This window comes from Apodemus sylvaticus, chromosome 8 (assembly GCF_947179515.1).
Source record: "Apodemus sylvaticus chromosome 8, mApoSyl1.1, whole genome shotgun sequence".
NCBI classification, from domain to species: Eukaryota; Metazoa; Chordata; class Mammalia; order Rodentia; family Muridae; genus Apodemus; species Apodemus sylvaticus.
The window spans coordinates 60,358,167-60,381,601 of NC_067479.1; the positions used below are offsets into that span (position 1 = coordinate 60,358,167).

Here is a 23,435-nt window from a genome sequence, read left to right on the forward strand (position 1 = left end):
AATAGAGAAATTAAGGCACGAAAGTGAAGAGATTTTTCTGAGGTGATTATAGCCATGGTGTGGTCAATAAATCATTAAAGTATATTCTAAAGTAGATTACACATCTTCCTAATTTGGTTTTACAATTTAAAATAGCTTTGAGAACAAAAGAAATATACAAGGTTTTTTTTTGTTTTTGTTTTTGTTTTTTTTTTTTTTGGTTTTTCAAGACAGGGTTTCTCTGCGTAGCCTTGGCTGTCCTGGAACTCACTCTGTAGACCAGGCTGGCCTGGAACTCAGAAATCCACCTGCCTCTGCCTCCCAAGTGCTGGGATTACAGGCGTGCGCCACCACTGCTTGGCTCAAGTTTTGTTTTTGATGATCAGAGTACAGGTTTTAGAAAGGTCTAGGCTGCTTTTTGGTTTGTAACGGGTCTTGTGGTTGCAAGGATGTTCAGTTGGGATAGCAGTTGCTATGACTGGTTTGCTTTTCTTTTGAGACATTCTTGTCTTACTGTCACTCTAGCTTACCTAGCTGTAGACCTGGCTGACCTTGAACTCACAAAGTTCCTCCTGCCTCTATTCTCAGTGCTAGGATTAAAGGTGTGTACCACTGTTGCTGGTTTCTTTCTTTTTAACCAATATTTCTTGTTCTTTGAGATTTCCATTCTTATGTACATATTTTCACATTTATTTATACCTTGCACTAGTCCTTCCTGTCTCTGTCTCCTCTCCTTCCTCCTGTTAATCGCCACAGTCCAGTTAGTGCTGCCCATATGTATACGTGATTGTGAGCCCATCCACAGGGCTCTGGGCAACCTATCATTGGCCGCATCCTGAAAGGAAAAATGACTCCTTTCTCCCCCAGCCTTCACCAACTGCCAGTAGATCTTCAGCTAAGGATGGAACCTCACAAATCCCTTCTGCATTCATGCTGAAATGCTGACTGGCATGATCCTTGTTTAAGTCTTATGCAGGTAACCACTTCTGCTGTGAATTCACTAGTGCTATGGCTTAATCTTGTCCAGAAAAACATTTCACAGAATCCTTCTCAACTTCTAGCTGTGCATTCTTTCCACCCTTTTTAGGGTGTTTATTGAGGTGAGGGTAAGGGTGGGCAGAACACTCATAGTGGCTTACTTCTTGGTGCTTTGGTCAGTTGCTAGTCTATTATTAACTGCTACCCACTGCAAAAAGAAGCTTCCAAGGCCTAAGTAGAGAGTGTAACTAATCTATGGGCATAAACATAAATATTTAGAAGGCAGTTTGATAGCATGAGCATTTAGCATAATGACATAGTAGGACCACCCCTTCCACTTTCAGCCTGTGACCTTCTTAGCCATGGGCCTCTGGCCAAGTTTACAGCTCCACACATGAATTACTTCCTGTGGCACAAACCTCAAATTCCACTACTAATGTTAAATGTTACAGAGTTGTACCTCTGTAACAGCCATTACATTGTAGTTAGTGAGCATGTCTTCCTTGTTAAGGTTGGTGTTGTAGCAGGCAAGGACTAATGCTGGTGAAGAACGCTGATGTCTCTTCTTCCCCAGCAGCTTATATAGTTAGTATCTTTCCTCCATGGAAGCTAGCCAGTAGGGAAATTTCTCCATTAGTTCCAAATTCATTTCTTTGTCCTACAATCAGTCTGGTTTGGGCAGTAGGGTCTTTCCATCTAGTTATGGTGGCTAGCCAGTTGCAATAACAATAGCCTGTGTTATTTTGGGGGCCTCCCTGACTATTGTCTTGTAGGGAGGTAACCCAGTCCGAGGACTGAAAATTTCATTTCATAACCTGTATCTTCTGGTTGCACCATTGCCCAACCCAGGCATCCTTCAAACCCATTGTTTTGAAATTTGGTATAAAGTTTTTATACTAAAAATTATTACATACAAATATATTTTTGTGCTGGGCATGGTGGCACATGCCTGTAATCTCAGTACTTGGAGGCAGAGGCGAGCGGATTTCTGAGTTCGAGGCCAGCCTGGTCTACAGAGTGAGTTCCAGGACAGCTAGGACTATACAGAGAAACCCTGTCTCGGAAAAAAACCAAATCCTTAAAAAAAAAAACCAAAAAAAAAAAAAAATATATATATATATATTTGCAAAATAGTAGGTTCTGGAAAGCTTTTTCATATTGGTGTTAAGCAATTGAGTGGGGTTGCTCCCCTGATTTTTTTATTTATTATTATTATTATTATTATCTTGTTAATTTACACATACACACACACACACATGTTTATCAGATCTGAGAGTTTTCCCGTGGTCTTTTGGGTTAATGGTATAGAATCATCATCTGCAAATAGAATTTTTGACTTCTTCCTCTCTTGTTTGTATTCCTTTTATTTGGTTCCCTTTTTTTTTAATGCTTATGGATGGTTTGCCTGAATGTATGCCTGTTGTACCATGTGTACACCTGTTGCCTATGAAACCTAGAAGAGGGCATTAGATCACTTGGAACTGGAGTTGGAGCTGGGTATTTATTGTCCCTGGGTCCTTTAGAAGATTGGGACAGTGCTGTGACCCACTGAGCCCCTGGTTCTCTTGCTGCCCTGTAAGAATTATATCACTGTATTGAATAGGAGTGAAGAAAGGAAGCACCTTGTCTTATTCCTGGTTTTATTGTAAATGCTTTGAGGTTTTCCTCTTTTAATGTTGGTTATAAGTTTGTCTTATATATCCTTTATTTTGTTAAAGTACATTCTTTCTATTCTAGTTATTTTCAGGACTTTAACATGAAAGGATGTTGAAATTTCTCAAAAGCCCTTCCTACATCTATTTAGATGGCTATGTGATTTCTGTCCTATAGTCCCTTTGTGTAATTCATAATTAATTGATGTATATATGTTGAACCATCTGCCTCTGCTTCTCTGGAATGAAGCCAACTTGATCTGTTTGTGTTCTTGATTCAGGTGACAAGAGTTTTAGGTTGGGGTTTTGTTTGTTCTTTTTTAGGGTTGTTTCTGAGTTCATCAGGGTAGTTATTCTGGGATATATTTTTCTTACATCTTTGGTGTTGATGTCAATGTAATACTAATAAAAAGACTTTGGAATATCTCTTCCTTTTCTATTTTATGGAATGCTTTTGGAAAAAAACATTGGTGTTCTTTGAAGATCTAGGAATAGTCTCCAGTGAATCCATGTAACTCTAGACCTATTTTGGTTGGGAGTCTTCTTTTTTTTTAAAACCATTTTAAGGGGCTGGAAAGATGGCTCAGCGGTTAGGAGTACTGACTACTCTTCCAAAGGTCCTGAGTTCAAATCCCAGCGGCCACATGGTGGCTCACAACCATCCTTAATGAGATCTGATGCCCTCTTCTGGTGTGTCTGAAAACAGCTACAGTGTACTTACATATAATAAATAAATCTTAAAAAAAAAACAAAAACATTTTAACAAGAAAGGGTATTGCTATGTATCCTGGCTGTAGTTTTGACTATAGTTTTAGCCAGGAATTGTGGCATATACCTAGTAAAAGCTATATGCCATAACCCCTGGCTAAAATTATTTTGTGTGTGTGTGTGTGTGTCTGTCTGTCTGTCTGAGTCTAGTTCTATTGCTGTGAAGAGACACCCTGACCATAGCAACTTGTATAAAGGAAAAGTATTTAATTGAGCTGGCTTAGAGTTTCAGGGTTTAGTTCAGTATCGTCATAGTGGGAAGCACGGCAGCATGCAGGCAGAAATGGTGCTGAAAGTTCTATATCTGGAAGGGCAGGCAGCCAGAAGAGACTGAGGCACTCCTCCAACAAGGCCACACCCACTCTAATATTGGCCTGTGGGGGCCATTTTTATTCAAACTATCAAGTATGTTTTAGGGTGTGTATATTTGTACACATGCCACATGTGGAGTAGGGTTTTTTTTCTTTTTCACCATGGTGATTTAGGAAGTTGAACTTTGGTTGTTAGGCTTAGAGGCAAGCTTAGAGGTGCTGCTGAGCTGTCTTTCAGTTCCCATTTTGGGAGATGTTTGTTTTAAGACAAGGTTTCTCTGCTTCTGCTATTTTGTTGCTTTTGTAGTGTTTGGTGTTTTCTTCTTTGTCTCCTTTTAACTATTACTCTAGTTTGATTTAGTCTTCCTGTGGCCTTGTACATCAGTTTACTTTTCCTTAGATATCTTCTGTAAAGCTGACTTTCAGGTCATATATTGCTTTAGTCTTTTGTTGTTTTTGTTTTGAGACAGGTTTGTAGACCAGGCTGGCCTTGATCTGCCGGGCTTATTTAGTCCATTTTAATCATAGAAAATTTTTGTTCTACCATTATGAGAGATTGCTTTCTGGATGTAGTAGTCGCGATTGACATTCATAATCTTTCTGGATTGAGCCCTTCTGGCTTTCCAAGTTTCTGTTTTATAGCTGCCTCCATATGTGAGTTGGGATTCATACTTGCTTTGAGATTACTTTCTTTGTTTTGTGTATTTGTTGTTTAAATTATGTTTTGATGGAGGCAGTTCCTTTCTGGGTGTCTGTGTCCAGAATGCCTCCTGTATCTGGATTGTAATCTGTCTCTTCCTAAATACATGATACCTAGGTTTGTGGTAATACTGCTGTTATTCCCAAAGCCTCCACCTGAGATTCTAGTGACCACACCCTCCATTCTAATGCCATTTTAGAAGTGCTGGCATATGGAAGGTGTAAAATGGATGGGGCTTGGACTTCACAGTAGTGCAGCTCATGAAAATAACCAACAGACCCCCATTCTAAAAGCTGAAAAGTGAGTGAATGAGCAAAGGAGAGAGCTGTTGACCCCATTGTGGTGCACACCTGTATTCAAGCACAGGGCAGGCTGGTGTGGGAGAATCACAGGTTTGAGGCAATCCTGATTTATACAGCAAAACTCTGGAGTGAATGAATGAATTGAGTGAATGAATTTCCCTTTGATTATAGTATTTTAGGTATTCAGTTTGTGGCTAGTGGTTAACCTGTGGCAGGTAGAATACAGCTTTTTGACACTATTGTCCTTGAATTATGGTGTGTTCACCTTTATATCTGTGATGTGTTTTTGAGATAGGCGGTGGCCTTCCAGTAGATTGGCACAAGACCACCATGGTCAGAATCCAAGAATCTTAGCATGTGTGGCTTTGTGTCTCCTTGTCCCTGTACAGTGTAGCTCTACCTTTCATACTGGCCTGTGAGGCTTGTTAGGACAGACTTCTGTGTTGGGGGTTCTCTTCTGTTGTTGCCGTATGGAAATGTGAGGTTTGTGTTTTGTACTGGTTTTGGTGATTATGTCTTTCGAAGCTTTTTTCTGTGTTTGCTTATGCTTATGCATTTCGCTAAGTTCTTTCTGTTCCAAGTGCTGTTCCCCAGGCAGAAATTGAAGGCTCACTATATTCCAGACACTAATACAGATGTTGAGGATAAGCCACTTGTAAATTTGTTAGGCAAAATTTTACACAGAGCGCACATGGTGAAGAAAATAGATTTTTGTGGTAATCAAAAACTAAGAAAACAGGGATGTTTAAAAGGCCGTGCAAGAAAACTCAAGCACAGAACATGTTAGAATGCATCATAATTTTCTGAGATGGAGAACTATTTTTATTTCATTTTTTTAAAAAAAGATTTACTTATTATATTTATATGAGTACACTGTCGTTTTCAGACACACTAGAAGAGGGCATCAGATTCTATTACAAATGGTTGTGAGCCACCATGTAGTTGCTGGGAATTGAACTCAGGACCTCTGGAAGAGCAGTCAGTGCTCTTAACCGCTGAGCCATCGCTCCAGCCCTCATTTTTTGTTTTAAGTGAATCCCAGAAAGTCACCTTCTGATGTTGATGTGTGTTGAAGGTAAGACAATGTCCTTTTCTTCATACTTTTCACCGCTGTGGTCCCCATTAGATAACAGAACTGCCGTGGTTGCTTAACCTAAGCATAGGTTCTTCTGTTGGAGGAAAAGCCCAGGCTGGCTGCAAGCTCACTGCAGTCTGAGCAGGCTTTTTATTTGTTTTTGTTTTTTAAGTGCTAGGCCATCTATTCTATTACTTTGACTTGGGAGTTGAGTTTCTCTTTGTAGTGTAGTGTCATTTGGCTTCTTTTAACCTTAAAATAAAATTTTTTCAGGTAAATTTTTTTCCCTTCAGGGAAAGGGTATTTCTTGTAGTCTACAGCTACCACACTCTTCCTTGTTTGTTTGTTTTAAATTTTGTAATAAATTGAAATAGATCAGCTGTGAACCTTGTGTGAGATTCTTAAATCTTTATGATGGTATTCTGTTTCTGAAAAGTTTGTTTTCATAAGGTTTATGGTTTTCATGAAATAATTCAGTTTGTGACTTCTGTACACTGGGTACTTGACATTTGACACAGGGGATTCTGTTCCCTTTAAGCCTTAGATAGTCATAGTACTATATACCATTGTTTAAATATGATATTACGAAAAACTAAAGTAGTATTCACAATAATAACTCAGTTATAGATTCATATTATTTCATATGAAACTTTGGGTAAATTTATGTGTAAGATTGACAGCATGTGATATTTGAGTATACAGAAAAAGCAATTAATGAAATTTGGCATATGAGTGTGGCACACCAACACACACCAAGGTTGGATATGTTCTTGGTACATTCTGAAAAGTTTTGACCAGCCCATTCATTAATGGTTGATGTGTGCAAGAATAAGTGACTGAACAGCTCTGACTGATGGAGGAAACAAACCGAAGCATGTGTTTTCAAGATAATCTAACAGGTTTCTTCTGCTGTGGATGAGAAGATGGCTATTTTGCTAGCTGTAAACATCTCACTTGATAACTTGGTTTTCATTAAAGTGATTGCTTATTAATACACATATTTTCATTTAATTTACTTTCCCAAAGATTCTAGTAATTTTTTTTTAAAAATTTTTTTATGAAAGTATTTCTAATTGTGTGATAGGTCACAAGATGAAATTGTGTGATTATAATTTTTACTTTTGCTAGGCTACCAGTGTTAACTGAAGCACTTCACAAGTAGTGTTTATACAACCCCTTCAACTGAACAAGTATAGATCGGCAGACTGGCACTAAGTGAACTAAGCATCAGTGTGTAGAGTCCCTGTGATCAGAAAGAACTCAGAGTAAACCATGAAGCAGAGTTTCAGGCAGGCATTGCCAGGATGCTGTTACTTACTTAGTTGACAGCAAAGGGGTGACATGGATTGTTGGATTTATGAGAGCACCTTTCTTAAGGGCTTTTCAGTAGAGAAATACAGAAAGGAGGTTTCAGAAAGGACAAGAAGATCAAACATCACATTAGATAGCAGAGCAGACAAAATGTGTTTCAGCCAGATGTTTCTGAGCAGTCTTTCTAATTTTACATTTTAAATGGTATCTATTTACTGTGGGTGTTCAGTTTTCTTCTTTAACAGTATAACCATGCTTGCTTTTATTTTATTTTATTTTATTTTATTTTTTTGAGACAGGGTTTCTCTGTGTAGTCCTGGCTGTCCTGGAACTCACTCTGTAGATCAGGCAGGCCTCGAACTCAGAAATCTGCCTGCCTCTGCCTCTGCATTCCAAGTGCTGGGATTATAGGTGTGTGCCACCACGCCCGGCTTATAACCATGCTTTTTAATATACAAGTTAATCAAAGCAGTTTGTGTTTGGTCTACTGTTTCCCCTATTAAATGAAACTTACTTAAGTGTTTCCTTCTTACTCTTTTATAAAGTTTTCTTTCTCCTTTAAGGCCTTTAAATACAGAAAATAGTACAATAGCATATACGATAAAGCTGCCTAGTTGAGGTATCTACAATTTTCAGAGTCTCTTGGAGTTGATTATGGTTTGATATATTTCTCAACATAGTCCAAATACTTTTTTTTTTCTGTTGTAGAACAAAATCCAGTCTCATAGCAGAGGAGAATACAATGTTTACAGCACCTTCCAGAGCCATGAGCCAGAATTCGACTACTTGAAAAGCTTAGAAATAGAAGAAAAGATCAACAAAATTAGGTGGTTACCCCAGAAAAATGCTGCCCAGTTTTTATTGTCTACCAATGGTAAGTGTGCATCTTTTGTTTTCAGACACCACATGGGCACAGGCCCTAGAGAGGATACAGCCTTTCCCTGTACAGAGTGTAAAGTCTACTACTTTTGCTTCTTTTATTGTTAACTTGCAAATTTCAGATTTATGGGTATCAATTTTTATTTAGGCTGGTTTTATTTCTGTCTCCTCTGGCTGATCCCTAATACTGAGTTGAATATTCCTTACCAAAAGACTTAGGCAGCAGTGTCTGTTACAGCACTGTTATGAATGTATATTAACATGTAACTTGGCAGGTAGAACCAATACTCAGAAAGTGTTTCCTTTCCTCTTCCTTTCCAAACTCTACAGAAGGTAATTTCTAGGAGGGGACCCTTCTTTTGACTTTTGCTAGCTTATCACTTTCTTCTCTATAAGCCATATGGGTGGAAGAAGATTCTTCTCATTAGTTATACTTCCGTAAGGAAAGGTGTTATTAGATTACAGTGGTGGCGCCCGCCTGTAATCCCAGCACTCTGGGAGGAAGAGGCAGGCAGATTTCTGAGTTTAAGGCCATCCTGGTCTACAGAGTGAGTTCCAGGACAGTCAGGGCTATACAGAGAAACCCTGTCTTGAAAAAATCAAATCCAAAAAAGCCAAAAAAAAAAAAAAGAAAGAGTTAGAGCTGTGTGAGATGTTGGCCAACTTTTGAAGTTCTGTATGGCTAATTAAGAGTTGAGTCCTAGCCGGGCATGGTGGCGCACGCCTGTGAATCCTAGCACTTGGGAGGCAGAGGCAGGCGGATTTCTGAGTTCAAGGCCAGCCTGGTCTACAGAGTGAGTTCCAGGACGGCCAGGGCTACACAGAGAAACCCTGTCTCCAAAAAAAAAAAGAGTTGTGTGCGTATGTATATATGTATGTATGTACATGACTTGGTTTATCAATCAGGGCCTCGAGATTGAAGAGATAGGGGTTATAGTTGGCGATCTGGGTGTAATGGTCTCTTAAAACTTTTAGGCTGACACATGTTAGCAGAAATCTCACATTTTCTCATCTAGCTATTAATAGAAGCAAATCTTAGCACTTACATCTTTCTATTTGCACAGCCTGAGCCTCCTGACTACTTAGGGTGGCAGTGGGAGCTATTCAGAGTCCCCTACGTGTACTCTTTACCCCGTGGTTTCTGTATTGAATTTTTGGGAGTGGAGTGCAGTGCAGAAATCATTGCCACTCCTGACTCCATGCCTCCTTGGAGACCCATTGTCTTTCTCAGTTAATTTTTTTTACTCTCCGCCTTCCTCTCTTTTTACATAGATGGTATTTTCTTTGTGTTTATGAGCTAAGGGAGGTAATGAGACAGTCTTGCGTTGTAGCCCAGACTAACTTTGAAGTCTTGATATCCTACTTCTGCCTCCCTAATACTGGCATGCCGCATCACTGTATTCCTCCTCACTCACCTCTTCCTGAAAGAAAGTAACATAACCAGGCTGTAACATGTGGCATCCTTGGTGGAGGCACCATATAATAGCTTCTAGTCTTGCTTACATTTTGATTTAATGTGGTAAACTGAGGTACTTTAAGTAGTACTTAGACACACCCCCTCCCCTCCCCCCCCCCCCCCCCCCCACACACACACACAGGTTTTTCTCTGTGTAGCCCTTGCTGTCCTGGAACTTACTCTGTAGATCAGACTGGCCTTGAACGCAGAAATCCTCCTCCCTCTGCCTCCCGAGGCTAGGATTAAACGACTGTGCCACCATTGCCCAGCGACACTTTTATTTTATTTTATTTTATTTATTTATTTTTGCATCAAGTAATACATGATTATACTATTTTTGGTTTTGTTTTTTTTAACTTTTAGAAACAAATGTCCCTGGGAAGTGTGTTATACATTGTAGAGTTTGTGGCTTGGAATGTTTTATTTCACAGTCAAGGGCCTTACACATTGCAAGCTAGGCAGGTACTCCACCGCTGACCTCTGTCTCCAGAGGTGGGTCTTCTCCCCACCCTCACACCCCTTTTTTTGAGACAGGAACTCACCATGTAGCCCAGATTTACCTAGAACTTGCAAAGCTCTGCTTCCCCTTGTTTCTTGAGTGTTAGAATTAAAGGTGTGCGACATTATATCTGGTTACCTACCTTCTTTTCTTTTCTTTTCCTTCCTTCCTTCCTTCCTTCCTTCCTTCCTTCCTTCCTTCCTTCCTTCCTTCCTTCCGGCCGTCCGTCCCTCCTTGAAATAGATTCATATTTCATGTGCTGGTCTTGAACTTATTTCCTAGCTCAAGCAAATTTGAATGTGGGATCTTTCTGCCATACTTTGGGTCACAAGGCCTACTTCATGGTAGTTCATTTCATATTTTTACTTTTTCTAAAGGGGAAGTTTAAGTACAGGCTTTCAAGAGTTCAAGTAGAGCTGGTAGTGGTGGTGCACGCCTTTAATCCCAGCACGTGAGAGGCAGAGGCAGGCGGATTTCTGAGTTTGAGGCCAGCCTGGTCTGCAGAGTTAAGTTCCAGGACAGCCAGGGCTATACAGAGAAACCCTGTCTTAATAAACAAAAAACAAACAAAAAAGTAAAGAGTTCAGGTAGAAACAATAGTGAATGATGAGGCCCACTGCGAGCTCAGGTTCCACCTTTATTCTCATTGTAGACCATTAATTGCCATTCATTTATGTATGTCCAAATGCAGCTGCCTCCCTAGACACTGTTTTTTTCTTCTAGCAAAACTGTCATTAAATAAGCATTCCTTTATTTGGTTTTGAGATGGGGTCATATAGGAGTATGCCACCAGGCTCAATTCTGATGAACCTTACTTTAGGCACTAAGCACTTGGAGACTGTTTTGGGATGAGGCTACTAGGAATTCCTATGGCTGGTTCAGGGGGCCTGGTTCTGTATCTATAGAGAGAGGGCAGCATCTCTAAACACACTAGCTGCCTACATTTGAAAACACTGAATAGTGTTACAAATTATTTAAGAGCCTTGTCTTAGTCACTATTAGAGCACCTGAGTTACATATGAGTTCTAGAAAAGTCTGGTTTACAGAGTGAAACGTGCACTCCCAGCACTTGGGAGATAGATAAGGAGATCTTTCTTTGAGTTTGAAACCTGTGGTCTATGTAGAAAGTTTAGACCAGCCAAGACTACTCACTGAAACCTTGTCTCAAAAAGACTTGGGGGAGGAATGATGGTATAAAAATTTTCTTTAGGTGAAGTATTTGATGGCATATTAAAATGGCTTTTCTATCGAAATGGAAATTATTTTTCTCCTGCTGTTTTTTAAGGCTTTCTTCATTCTTTCCCCAGATAAAACAATAAAATTATGGAAAATCAGTGAAAGAGACAAAAGACCAGAAGGCTATAACTTGAAAGAGGAGGATGGAAGATATAGGGATCCTACTACAGTCACCACACTACGGGTAAGTACATGATTAAAATGACTCTCAGTCCCAGAACAGTGGGCAGAGGCAAGTGGATCTCTTAAGTTTGAGGCCAGCCTGGTCTTCCTAATGTGTTTTCCAGGACAGCCACAGATGTAAGAAGACCCTGCCTTCAAAGAAAGGGGAAAAAAACCTCTGATTGGATTTTTGTCAATATTTGTATACTCTGGCCCCAAGCTGGTGAACAGTTCTTTATGGGACATTGCATCTCTCCATTGAAACAGGAACAGCTCTATAGAGGTCTCTGTTAATAGAGGCAGAGCTGGACTGTGTTTTATACTATGCTGTTCACTGGTTTTGAATTTCAGGGTTGGACCCTTACATAGTGAGCTTTGGAGCTGAGAAGATAGAAATGGCAGAATCTTACAGTTTGTGCTAAAGGTGTTAAGAATAAAAAAAACCTGGGCTTTCCATTTTAGTTTCATTAACTCAAACCATAAACATTTGCTAGTTTATACCAGTGTACTTGTAAACTAGTACTGTTTCTTCCTGGAAAAGAAAGGTCAGTTGGGGGCTGGAGAGATGGCTCAGTGGGTAAGAGCACCGACTGCTCTTCCAAAGGTCCCAGCACCCACATGGTGGCTCACAACCATCCGTAAAGAGATCTGATGTCTAATGACAGCTACGGTGTACTTGCATATAATAAATAAATGAATCTTTAAAAAAAAAAAAAAGGTCAGTTGTTCATTGTTTATTTTTCTTTTTCCTAGTTCAGTGCTTAACAGAATCCACATCGGTGTCTTTGTTTTTTTTAAATCTCATTATTAATTATATTCTTCTATGTCCTGTTTTCTCAAAAGTAGGATAATAGTCATGTGAATCTTGTACTGTTTAAAAGGATTTTACTTTTGTAAAATGTGGACTTTCTATTTTATTGACAGGTGCCGGTATTTAGGCCCATGGATCTAATGGTAGAGGCCAGTCCACGGAGAATATTTGCCAATGCCCACACCTATCACATCAACTCAATTTCTATCAATAGTGATTATGAAACCTACTTATCAGCAGATGATTTGCGAATTAATCTCTGGCATCTGGAAATTACAGACAGGAGTTTTAGTATCCATTTGATTTTTGTTTAGTTTGGTGTTTGGTAAAGAAATAAATTAATGTCTGTCCCTATTAGATTTATCTTCTCTCCTAGATGTATTTGCGTCCTTAATTTATAGTGTCTTTCCATGTGTGGTATCTCCCCACTCCCTCTTTTTAAGTAATTAAAACTGGGAAAGTTGGACTAAGGAACTGATTAAAAGATTTATTCCTGTCTGTGTGTGACAGTGCTGCCTCAGTCCCATCACTCAGTGGGCTGAGAGTGTCGCGGCAGGAGTTTTAGGCCAGCCTGCTATAGATGGGAAGAACTCTCGGTAAAAAAGAAAAAGATAGAAAACACATTTTAACACTTCTGGGGTTTGCTCATTAAAAGGAGTAGTTATTGAGAAGAAATACTTGATCTTAGGTGTTTGCCCTTTTCCAAGTGTAGATTCCTTAATAAAATGCCATCTAGATATCGTGGATATTAAGCCCGCCAATATGGAAGAGCTCACCGAGGTGATCACAGCTGCAGAATTTCATCCCAACAGCTGTAACACGTTTGTGTACAGCAGCAGTAAAGGAACTATTCGGTTATGTGACATGAGGGCATCTGCGCTCTGTGACAGGCATTCTAAATGTAAGTCCATTTCTGCCCTTTCTTTAGAATTGCCTTGAGCCTGTGCGTTTATTCCACTGGAAGCCCATAGGGTGGGAGTGTCTGTTGGTATAGGTGTGGTTAAACTCTCTAGCATGATATGCAGTTAGGGCTTCTGTCCTTTCCTCCCTTCTATTCCTCATTTTCTCCCTAGAACAGGTTTGTCTCATCTTTATAAAATGTTGGGAAAACATGGACTTTAAAATGAGTGAGGCTGGGGAACTGGTTGAGCAGTGAAGACCATGGCAGCTCAGAGCTATTTGTATGTAGCACCAGCTACAAGGGAACCAACACCTTGTCCTGGCCCTCTTAGACACTGTTTGTACACATCAGTACACACCATACACATACAATAAAAATAAATAAAATATTTTAAAAGCAAAAAGAAGGGGTGTAAAATTATTTTCTTCGTTTTGTTGCCTTGAAAAACCTAAATATATGCCAGTTGAGGGTGGGGTGGGTGGTTTCCAGAGTGATAATACAGAGGCAGTGAGGCAGGCTGCATGCTGAAGTAAAGCCCGATGGAGTCCTGTGCAGAATCCTTTCCCTACTTTATTAGCAGGGTTTTGCATTTTGTAGTGATCATTTTCTCTCAAGAGACTTTGTGAAGAGACATGTTCCCAAAGCTAGAAAAATGTTTTAATTTTTCTGGACTAACCTGTGATTTTTACCTCACTCAAATGGTTACTTTTTTAAATGGTTTAAGCCCAAATATGAAACTTTTTTCCCTCTTTTTTCCAGTGTTTGAAGAACCTGAAGATCCCAGCAACAGGTCTTTTTTTTCTGAAATCATCTCCTCTATTTCTGATGTAAAATTCAGCCATAGCGGTCGATATATGATGACTAGAGACTATTTGTCAGTCAAAATTTGGGACTTGAATATGGAAAACAGGCCCGTGGAGACATACCAGGTATTTACAGTTTGTTTCTGTTGAGTATATACTTATGGACAGTATATTGAGGTGCTCCTCACAGGGTCTTTGGAGTGGAACACAATTCATTAGCTTTACTCAGAGGAGCCATGAATGTGTTATCATTGGCTATGTAAAGTATATTGTCTGTTCAGGTTTGCATGTAAACTTAAATTTTGTTACTCATGTGGTTCAGTACTGACAACTTGGTGTGCTCCTTTGTCCATGGAAGTGAGAAGTGTAGGTTGGAGCAGGTCTGGGAAGAACACTTAGCAGAGGGCACTCTATCTGATCAGCCAAGTCATGGCTCCTTTTGGCTATTTCAAATTTAAAAGGACCTGAAATCTCAGCATATGCTTTAGAAAGACGTCTCTCTTCAGTGCAGAATGTATGTTCAGGTTTCTCCGTCCTTGACCAGTATCTGTGATATCACAGGCAGTAGAAACCAAATTGCACAGTGCAGCCCAGGCCAGGCCAGCAGGGCCTATGGAGCAGGGTGTAGAAAGCAGTCAGACTGCTCTGGATGTGGGACATGCATGGTGCATATAGAACAATTAGGAGACATTCCTCCAGTCTTAGCATTTCAAACCCCTAAATATGTTGCATTGTCACAAAGTCAGAGGGAATGTGCTTTGTTTTCCGAGTTGGCAGTGACGAGGAGAGCTGCGTGTTGTAGTTGTCTTTTCCAAGACTTGTCTGGCTTGGGGAAAGCTGCACTCTTGTGAAGCTGAGTGCTAGGGCCTACCTGGTGTGTGACTTGACTAGCTGGTCTTCTGCCTGTAGAATTGGATTAGTGATTGAGAGTGGGATCACATCATGGCAGAGCTAGTGCACGGATGGTCATCTCGCTAGCCTCTGTAGGACTGAAGGCTATTTTTGATGTTTCTTTACTTCCCATTAATATGTCAGTAGCAGTTCCACTAACAAGGTGATGGTGGTGAAAGCCTGTAATCCCACCACTTGGGAGGCAGAGGCAGGTGAATCTGAGTTTGAGGCCAGCCAGGGCTACACAGAGAAACCCAAAAAAATGAAAAAAAAAGAAAAGAAATTTGTACCTAATGTCATATAAACATGGCTAGAATCACTCACTGCTTATATAAAGTGGACATTTATAATGAGCTTAGGTCTGAGTATGCAGACATAACACCAGAATGCAGGGGCATGAAACAGGAGGTTTGTTAGAGCCCCTAAGATTGAGGACAACCTGGGCAACATAAATAAAATACAAGTTACTTACTGGTGGCTGTCATTTCTTCCTTTTAAGGGTCTCATTCAACAAAAAGGGAGTGGTTGATAATTGTCTGCATACAGTGGGAAGTGCCATTAATGTAGAAATGTGCATGCTTCTTGACTGCCTTTTAAATAGCAGATTTACTTTTATGTTTATCCGATTTACTTTCCAAAATTATTTTTGAGAAATACTAGTAAATGTAGAACTATAATTTATTATCTTTTTATATTGAATAAATAATATGAAACAACACTCAAATGTTTTATTGTATATATTTGTGTATGTATATGAGTGTGCTATGTGTACACGTGGTAATCAGAATAATGTACAGGATTCTGCTCTCTTACTGTTATGTATCTTGGGACTTGGGTCATCAGATTTCATGGCAGGCATTACCTAGTAGCCACCTATCTCGCTGCCTACCACTGAGGTTTTTTTGGTTTTGGGGTTTTTTTTTGTTTGTTTGTTTGTTTGTTTTTTTTTTTTTTTTTTTTTTTTTTTTTTTTTTTTTGGTTTTTGGTTTTTGGTTTTTTCGAGACAGGGTTTCTCTGTGTAGCCCTGGCTGTCCTGGAACTTACTCTGTAGACCAGGCTGGCCTTGAACTCAGAAATCCACCCACCTCTGCCTCCCAGAGTGCTGGGATTACAGGTGTGTGCCACCACTACCCGGCTTACCACTGAGTTTTTATTGAATGATATGGATATGTGGAAGCTAAGAGAAACCAGTTCATCACTAAGCCAAAGCCTTGCTGCGCTGTATATGTAACTGGAAATGATAAGCTAAAGTTAAATTTGTGCTCAGAGAATGATACGTAAAGGCAAGGAAGCAGCATTCTTATTAGCAGTAGTGGGCTGAGTGCTGAGAAGTGGAAATGGAATTCTGCCGCAATGTTCTTTTGTTAGTCTCCTACCCATTCTTTTCAAATACCTTCTGACTTGGGTATTCTCCTATTGATGTAAAGAGACACCATGACCAAGGCACTGGGGCGGGGTGGGGGAGGGGGAGGGCAGATCTCTGTGAGACCAGCCTGGTCTTCATGGTGGGGAATGTGGGCTGCAGGTAGCCATGGTGCATTTACAAGCAGAAGACGAGAGACCCTGGTCCTAGCTTGGGCTTTTAAAACCTCAAAGCCCATTCCTAGTCTTCTATCTCTTCCAAAAGGCCACATCACTGTATTCTTCCTAAATAGACTACCAGCTGTGGACCCCAGACACATGAGCGTTGGGGTTAGTGGGGTTGTGCAATGCCCAGAAAGGTAGTTTTCCTTAGTTCTGCCATAGGAACGTGTACCTAAGAGATAGATGGTCAAGACTAAGAAAAGTACAGAGGGATGTATAATGCTGTATGAACACTCTTTAAGTATATGGATTTTTAGTCATGTTCCTGGTTTGAGAAGAGAATGATAAAAACTCAGTATATATTTTCTCTGCAGGTACATGAATACCTCAGAAGTAAACTTTGCTCACTGTATGAAAACGACTGCATATTTGACAAATTTGAATGTTGTTGGAATGGGTCTGACAGGTAAGGAAAGAAACTGGCTATTTCATCTCTCTTGTTTGTTACATTGGGTAAAAATAGTGCCTCAGTTTTTTTGACAGCCACTCACTTTTTTCCAGGTAGCTCTGAATAACTCTAGTAACGAACAGAGCCATAACGACGAAAACTAAGCATTGATTTCCAAAGTAAATGTAAAGCAAAGGAGATCTATAGCAAGAAGTTATAGGTACTTAAATTACTATTTTAAAAACTTTTTCCCCTTTTGTAAACCAAAAAATAACATTGCTAGCGGGGCTGGAGAGATAGATGGCTCAGCAGTTAAGAGCACACTTGACTGCTCTTCCAAAGGTCCTGAGTTCAAATCCCAGCAACCACATAGTGACTCACAACCATCCGTATTGAGATCTGATGCCCTCTTCTGGTGTGTCTGAAGACAGCTACAGTGTACTTACATATAATAAACAAACAAACAAACAAACAAATAAATCTTTTAATAAGGGCGGGGGGGGGGGGGGATAACATGGCTAGCTAGGTAAAATGTGTGCCTGTAGTCCTGCCTCCTTGGGCAGCTGAGGCAGGAGTTTGAGGCCAGCCTGAGTAACACATACAACAATTCAAGAAACATTTAAAATAAAACGTCACAGCTCTGCTATACCAGCAGTTAGTTAAGATAGTGGATTTTCATTTGGTTGCTGTTGGAGAAGTGTTGAGGTAGCAGATACTTGAGGCAGTACCTTATTACCACTTCATTCGTTTCACAGAAGTAACAATTATATGTTATTGCAAGTACTTCCTGCTTACTGTGCTCCATAATTTTGAAGTTACTTTAGTCTGTATCTAAAGAGGTACTTTATCTGGTAGGAGTTGAGTTTAAAAAACTTGATATGATTTGGATTCCTTGGTGTTAGGTGTTTCAGGGTGCCCTGGAACTTGGGGTCCTTGTCGTTTTTTCTTTCCTTTTCTTTCTTTTCTTTTACTTTTTAAGTTATAATTACCCAAGTTTTACATGAGACCCAATAATAGGCTGGCCACATTACTCACAGGCCTGCTGTGGGCTAAGCACCTGTGCTGTCGCTGCCAAACTTGAGACCCGGAAGGACAGATAGGAAGAAAAGATACTCGTGTGTGTGGTGTGTTGTATGGTTAGCAGTTCTCAGTTTCCTTCCATTATGAAGGAAGTTATTCTCAATACTTTCTGGGGCTGGAGAGATGACTCAGCAGTTAAGAGCACTGGCTGCTCTTGCAGAGGTTGAGTTCACTTCCCAGTGAACTTCCCAGCACCCACATGGTGGCTCACAACCATCTGTAATGGGATCCAGTGTACTCTTCTAGTGTGTGTGAAGACATCTACAGTGTGTTCATATAAATAAAAAAAAGAATACTTTCTAAGGGTAGGCAGGATAACTGATAGAGCAAAAGACTGCCAAGCCTAACAGCCTGAGTTGGATTCCTGGAACTCACAAGGGAAAGAAAACCAACTCTTTTTTTTTTTCTTTTTAATTGAATATAATCTTCATTTACATTTTAAATGGTAAAACCTTTTCTGGTTTCCCCCCCCTCCCTGGAAACCCCAACCCCTCCTCCCACCCCCTTCCTCCAAGTAGAAAACCAAGTCTTAAAGGTTGTCCTCTGACCTCTGCTTACCCCCACCGGCACCTCCCACAGTCAACCAATCAACTGAGAGATAGATACTGCATGTATATATATACATACATATACGCGCGCGCGTGCGTGCGTGCGTGCGTGTGTCATGTTCGTGCCTGGTGCCAATGGGGCACAGAAGAGGGTTGCAGTTCTCCTGGGATTGGAGGAAATGGTGGTCATGAGCCACGGTGGGTTGCTGGGAACAGAACCTGGGCCTCTGTAAAAGCAGCTACTGCTCTTACTCACCCAACCCTCAAGGTTCCCACACTGCTTCCTAAAGGACAGACCCTGTCTGCCACAGCTATGACCTAGATGCTCACTTTGGTCAGTGCTGTCTACAGAGCTCACTGGCCCAGCCGGTGGTCTCAGTCCCTTTATGGCAGAGAGAAATCTGCTTTTACAGTGATATAATGTCATATCTCATCTTGTTTATTTTTATTCTAGAAGAGTCCTTCAGTCTTCTTGTCTTTCATAAATAACAGCATTTTGTGTTAGACAATAACAGTCATTTTATAGACTTTCTCAGTGTGAGCATTGCAGTTCTTCATTAAATACATGCTATATACAAATCTCACAAAGCTGGGTACTGGGGGTGTGGGTATACAAGATTAACTTATGTGATTCTCTCTCACCTCCCCAGCAAGAGTTTTTTGATGTAGCCCTGGAATATGAATGATTTTTAAAGAAACAGTTTGTTGCCAGAGACATGTACCAACTTGAATTTAATTTAGATTGACTGTTGTTCCTTGATGGACCAACATTCTGAATAGGAAAGGTTTCAGATGTCAAGATTTGCTGTTGAAGATATTTAGTGAAAGTTGAAAAGGTATTTGTTAAGGTAATTTCAGAAAATAGGTTTCCTTGGATATACCCAGAAGGAGGATGACAAAGGAGCCAGGAATCCAGTGTCATCTACATACTGAATTTTGGAATCACGATTGTTGGTTTCATGAGGATTTCAAAAATTGGTTTTTTTGTTTGTATGTTCTGTTTTTTGTTTGTTTGTTTGTTTTTTTGGATTTGGTTTTTTCGAGACAGGGTTTCTGTGTATAGCCCTGGATGTCCTGGAACTCACTCTGTAGACCAGGCTGGCCTCGAACTCAGAAATCTTCCTGTTTCTGCCTCCCAGAGGGCTGGGATTACAGGTGTGCACCACCATCACGGCCCGGCCTTTTTTTTTTTTTTTTTTTTACGTTTTGGTTTTTGACCAGGTCTATTGTAAACATTCATAAAACTTCTGAACTTGGCATACTAAACACATGCCTATAATCCTTGTACTAGGAATGTTGAGGCCCCTGCCTGTTCTAGGCCAATCTCCGATGCATAATGGGACCTCATCTCAAAAACAAAAAAATTATCTGAGAAGTAAGATAGGCCATAATTTACATCATGAAACTTTGCTTCCTTAGAAACAGGGGGTAACTCATGAGAAGAAAAATATGCTTAGGTGCTATTAGCTTTGTTCAGTTGAATGTTTGTGGTTTAATATCAACAGCCTGTGTGTCCTAACTCAAATAAGCTTAGAGACGTAGCTTCCTGTAGAATGCTGGGCCAGGATGGTCACTGACTTGTTACAGTATACACAGTCTCTTGTTAACATGTTTGACTGGGTGTTCTACTACCTTTACAGCGTTGTCATGACTGGATCCTACAATAATTTCTTCAGAATGTTCGACCGGAACACAAAACGGGATATAACCCTAGAAGCATCACGAGAGAACAATAAGCCTCGCACAGTTTTGAAGCCACGCAAAGTCTGTGCAAGTGGCAAGCGAAAGAAAGATGAAATTAGTGTTGACAGCCTAGACTTCAACAAGAAAATCCTTCATACAGCCTGGCACCCCAAGGAAAACATCATTGCTGTAGCGACTACAAACAATCTGTATATATTTCAAGACAAAGTGAATTAGGCTGGCATTCTCTGCAGAGGAGCCACTTCCTGCTTAGTGAGATAGTTGAATCTAGCATTCATACCTATAAGAGAGCGGTCCATTGTGGCGCCCCTTTCCAGTGTTTGACAGTGTGCCATTCAACAACACATTTGATAGCCGCATGGAGAAAGCTGTGTGGATGCACCCCAGGCTGTTTTCCATGTCTGCTAGCCATTTAGGGAAGGGAAGGGCACTTTTAATTTAATGACTTCTTGCACCATCTTGCCTGGTGGACTGGACTGGACTGTGTCAGCATTGATGTACTCCACTTTTTATGCCTTCCATTGTGATGACGTCAAACACAGTGAACGCCTTCAGTCATGCTATGGAATTTGTGTATCCTCATTACTGTATCATTTGTGGGGTACACCCCTCCCCTCTTTTTTAAATTAAATACAGCTCATTCTTACTGTGGCTTGTAGCATTCCTCCTCTCTGGCCTCCTGGACTCTTCCCTCCATCTCTCACCCTTGCCCTTTCCACCTTGTCTTGGTGGTGGCGTATTCAAAAAAGGAAGAACGAAAGCACACAAAAATGAGTCAGTTGGGGTCAGTGGTAATGGGGGGAATATGTTGCGAACAAATGTTTTAATAAAAGTTGGCTGTAATCACTCCTTGCCATGTCTGGCACTGAAAATAAGGAAAAAAAACTACTACTGAATAAAAGTGACAAAGAATGGAGAATCTGGTTTTCTTTTTATTTTTCATCTACCTCTTTAAACCAATATTGTGTGTCATATCCTTGGGCGCAATGAAATGAAATGAAATGGGTTTCTCTTGTCTCCTTGGTATTTTTGTGAACTATTTTTAACAAGTGTTCTTTTCCATGGAGCAACAGAGGGGATCATGGTTCTGTGCGTCCATGTGTTGAATATATATATAATTGTTAAGGTTCACAGTCTAGAAATGCTAGAAGGTTCTGGGGTGGGTTTTGTTTTTTGGGTTTTTTGTTGTTCTTGTTTTTGGTTTGTTTTTGTGTGTCTGTGCTTGATTTATCTGTTAACAAAGTTGCTGTCAATGAGAACCACAGTGGTAGAGCTTCACTCTGAAGCCTTCTTCCACTGCTTAATTTCTTTGCCTTAGGAAATACCAAGTAGACAAGTTGACTTTTCTCGCTGTTCAGGCAGCAGACTGGAATTCCATCTGGAAGTAACTTGGTAGATGAAACCCGATGCTGCACTAAAGAGCTGTTTGTACTAATTGCTGTGGAATTACTATTGTACTTTGCCATAGATACGTCTTTTGGTTTTCCAAAGGTAGATTTGGGACAAGCTTTTAAAGGTGCAGTGCTGCATGGACTGCAAGAGCTGCCTATGCACTAGATATGTGCTGAGCTACAGGGTCCCAGTGCTGAGGCCCTAGCCAAAGACGGAGAGTGTCCCAGTCAGTCGTGCAGGGAGCTTTATGGAGAGAGAATGGACTTTATTTTTAAAAGATGAATGAGTGGGCATTTATATGAGAATGGTAGTATATTTTGGTTGAACAGTAATGTTGAATTTAGAGGACTCTGCGTGCTTATATATTCCCACTGCCTATTGTTCTTCAGTGATGAAAAATGATTAAACAGCTCCACCACAGTTCCCTCTACACTTACACAAATATTATGTCTTGTACCTTAACATTTTTAGTACACAGAAGAAATTTTATGTAATAAAGTTACTGTATCTTTTGGAGTTAAATTTGAATTTGTATTTAAACAATATGTCTGATTCTTAATGGCACCTTTACTAATTTATTTGGGGGTTGTGGGTACATTCTTAGTCTGTCTATTTCTTTGGCTTGCAAGTGGATAGTTGTGAATCCAGAAGGAGCAACAATACTAATTTTTGATGGGATAACTTTTCATGTCCTTTGGGATGGTGTCATTCCTATGGTTTGGCTTTGAGCCACCAAGCAGTTAATAGAGGTCTTTTTTTTTTTTTTTATTCAAATGGTAGTTTTTATGATTCTCATCCATCACTATAAGGGTTAGTTTGTATAGTTGAAAGAAACCTAACTGTTAAACTTAAGATGCCTATCAGGAATGCTATCATAAACTATGTAATAAGTGTTTTTCCAATATCTTTGATGTAGCAAGCTAAGCCCAGCCACTCATTTTATAGTCAACTTTTTATTAATAAAATTTATAGAATAAATGTCTTGTCAACTTGATTGATTTTGCTAATCTCTTATGATCCGTATACATATTTAACCCTTGTAATGATTTTGAAGTGCTAGAATGGGAGAGCTCTTATTCGGTTAAATGTCAGTCTTCACTTGGTGGCTGGGCAATAAACATTGGTAATATATAAACTACAATACACATTATAGTAACTAACTTCTCTGTATCAAGTTGTATATACAATCCTCAGAATTAAAAAAAAGTATTCTTGAACTTTTTATTTAAACCTCTATATCTTACACGTGACACTTTGTTGTGTTGTTGTTATTATATTAGTATTATATGTATATATGTATGGTGCCTGAGTATTTGACACAACATGTATGTGGAGGTTAGACGACAGCTTGCAGGAATTGGTTTGTCTTCCACCATGGAGTCTGGAAATCAAACTGCAGGTCATCAAACCTGCTCTCTGCTTGCACTGCTACCCCTAACCACCCCACCAACCCTAGAGAAATGCAGACAGTCATATGGAACTTACTACATTAATGTTTGTTTTTAGAAAATTTGCATATATAGCTAAGCAGTGCTGGCAAAAGCATTTTTGGTGAAATTTAAACCCTACCCAAAATTGCCGACTGGGCCAGTATCAAATGGCTCAGTGCATAAAGGCACTGAACTTGATGTGCATAAAGGCACCAAACCTGATAATCTGAGGTTAGCTGACAGAACCTAAGTGACAGAAGTGAGTCTCAGTAGTTGTCCTCTGCCCTCCACACCTGCATGCCCATTCTTACACTAGACATTAAAAGGTCTGCAATGGTGGGCACACCTTCAGCCCACCACACAAGAGGCAAAGGGTAAACCTACTCTATAAAGTCTCACCACATTCTAGATAAAGACAAGCTAATCCCTTGCATTCAAGGCCAGACTACAATGTAGGTTCCAGAGCTACTTACAGAGACCGTCCCCCTCTCTTCCCCAATTTAAGTGTGTCTAATTAATGAAGAATCTTACCAGTTTACTAAACTGAGAACCCTTAATCTGTCAAAAGATGGAGAGCTGAGGCTGTGTGATAGTT

At 40.0% G+C, this 23,435-nt stretch overlaps 1 protein-coding gene across 1 annotated transcript in view; it reads left to right on the forward strand.

Annotated features, from left to right (window-relative positions):
• Window positions 1-20,937, forward strand: part of Ppp2r2a (protein phosphatase 2 regulatory subunit Balpha) — a 54,219-nt gene extending 33,282 nt beyond the window's left edge. Inside the window, exons 4-10 of the mRNA XM_052191129.1 lie at window positions 7,785-7,950; window positions 11,218-11,330; window positions 12,233-12,410; window positions 12,856-13,020; window positions 13,780-13,949; window positions 16,613-16,704; window positions 19,955-20,937. Of these exons, the coding sequence (XP_052047089.1) occupies window positions 7,785-7,950; window positions 11,218-11,330; window positions 12,233-12,410; window positions 12,856-13,020; window positions 13,780-13,949; window positions 16,613-16,704; window positions 19,955-20,234 (1,164 nt within the window). The 3' untranslated portion in view covers window positions 20,235-20,937. The remainder of the gene's footprint in view (window positions 1-7,784; window positions 7,951-11,217; window positions 11,331-12,232; window positions 12,411-12,855; window positions 13,021-13,779; window positions 13,950-16,612; window positions 16,705-19,954) is intronic.
• Window positions 20,938-23,435: the final 2,498 nt, after the last annotated feature.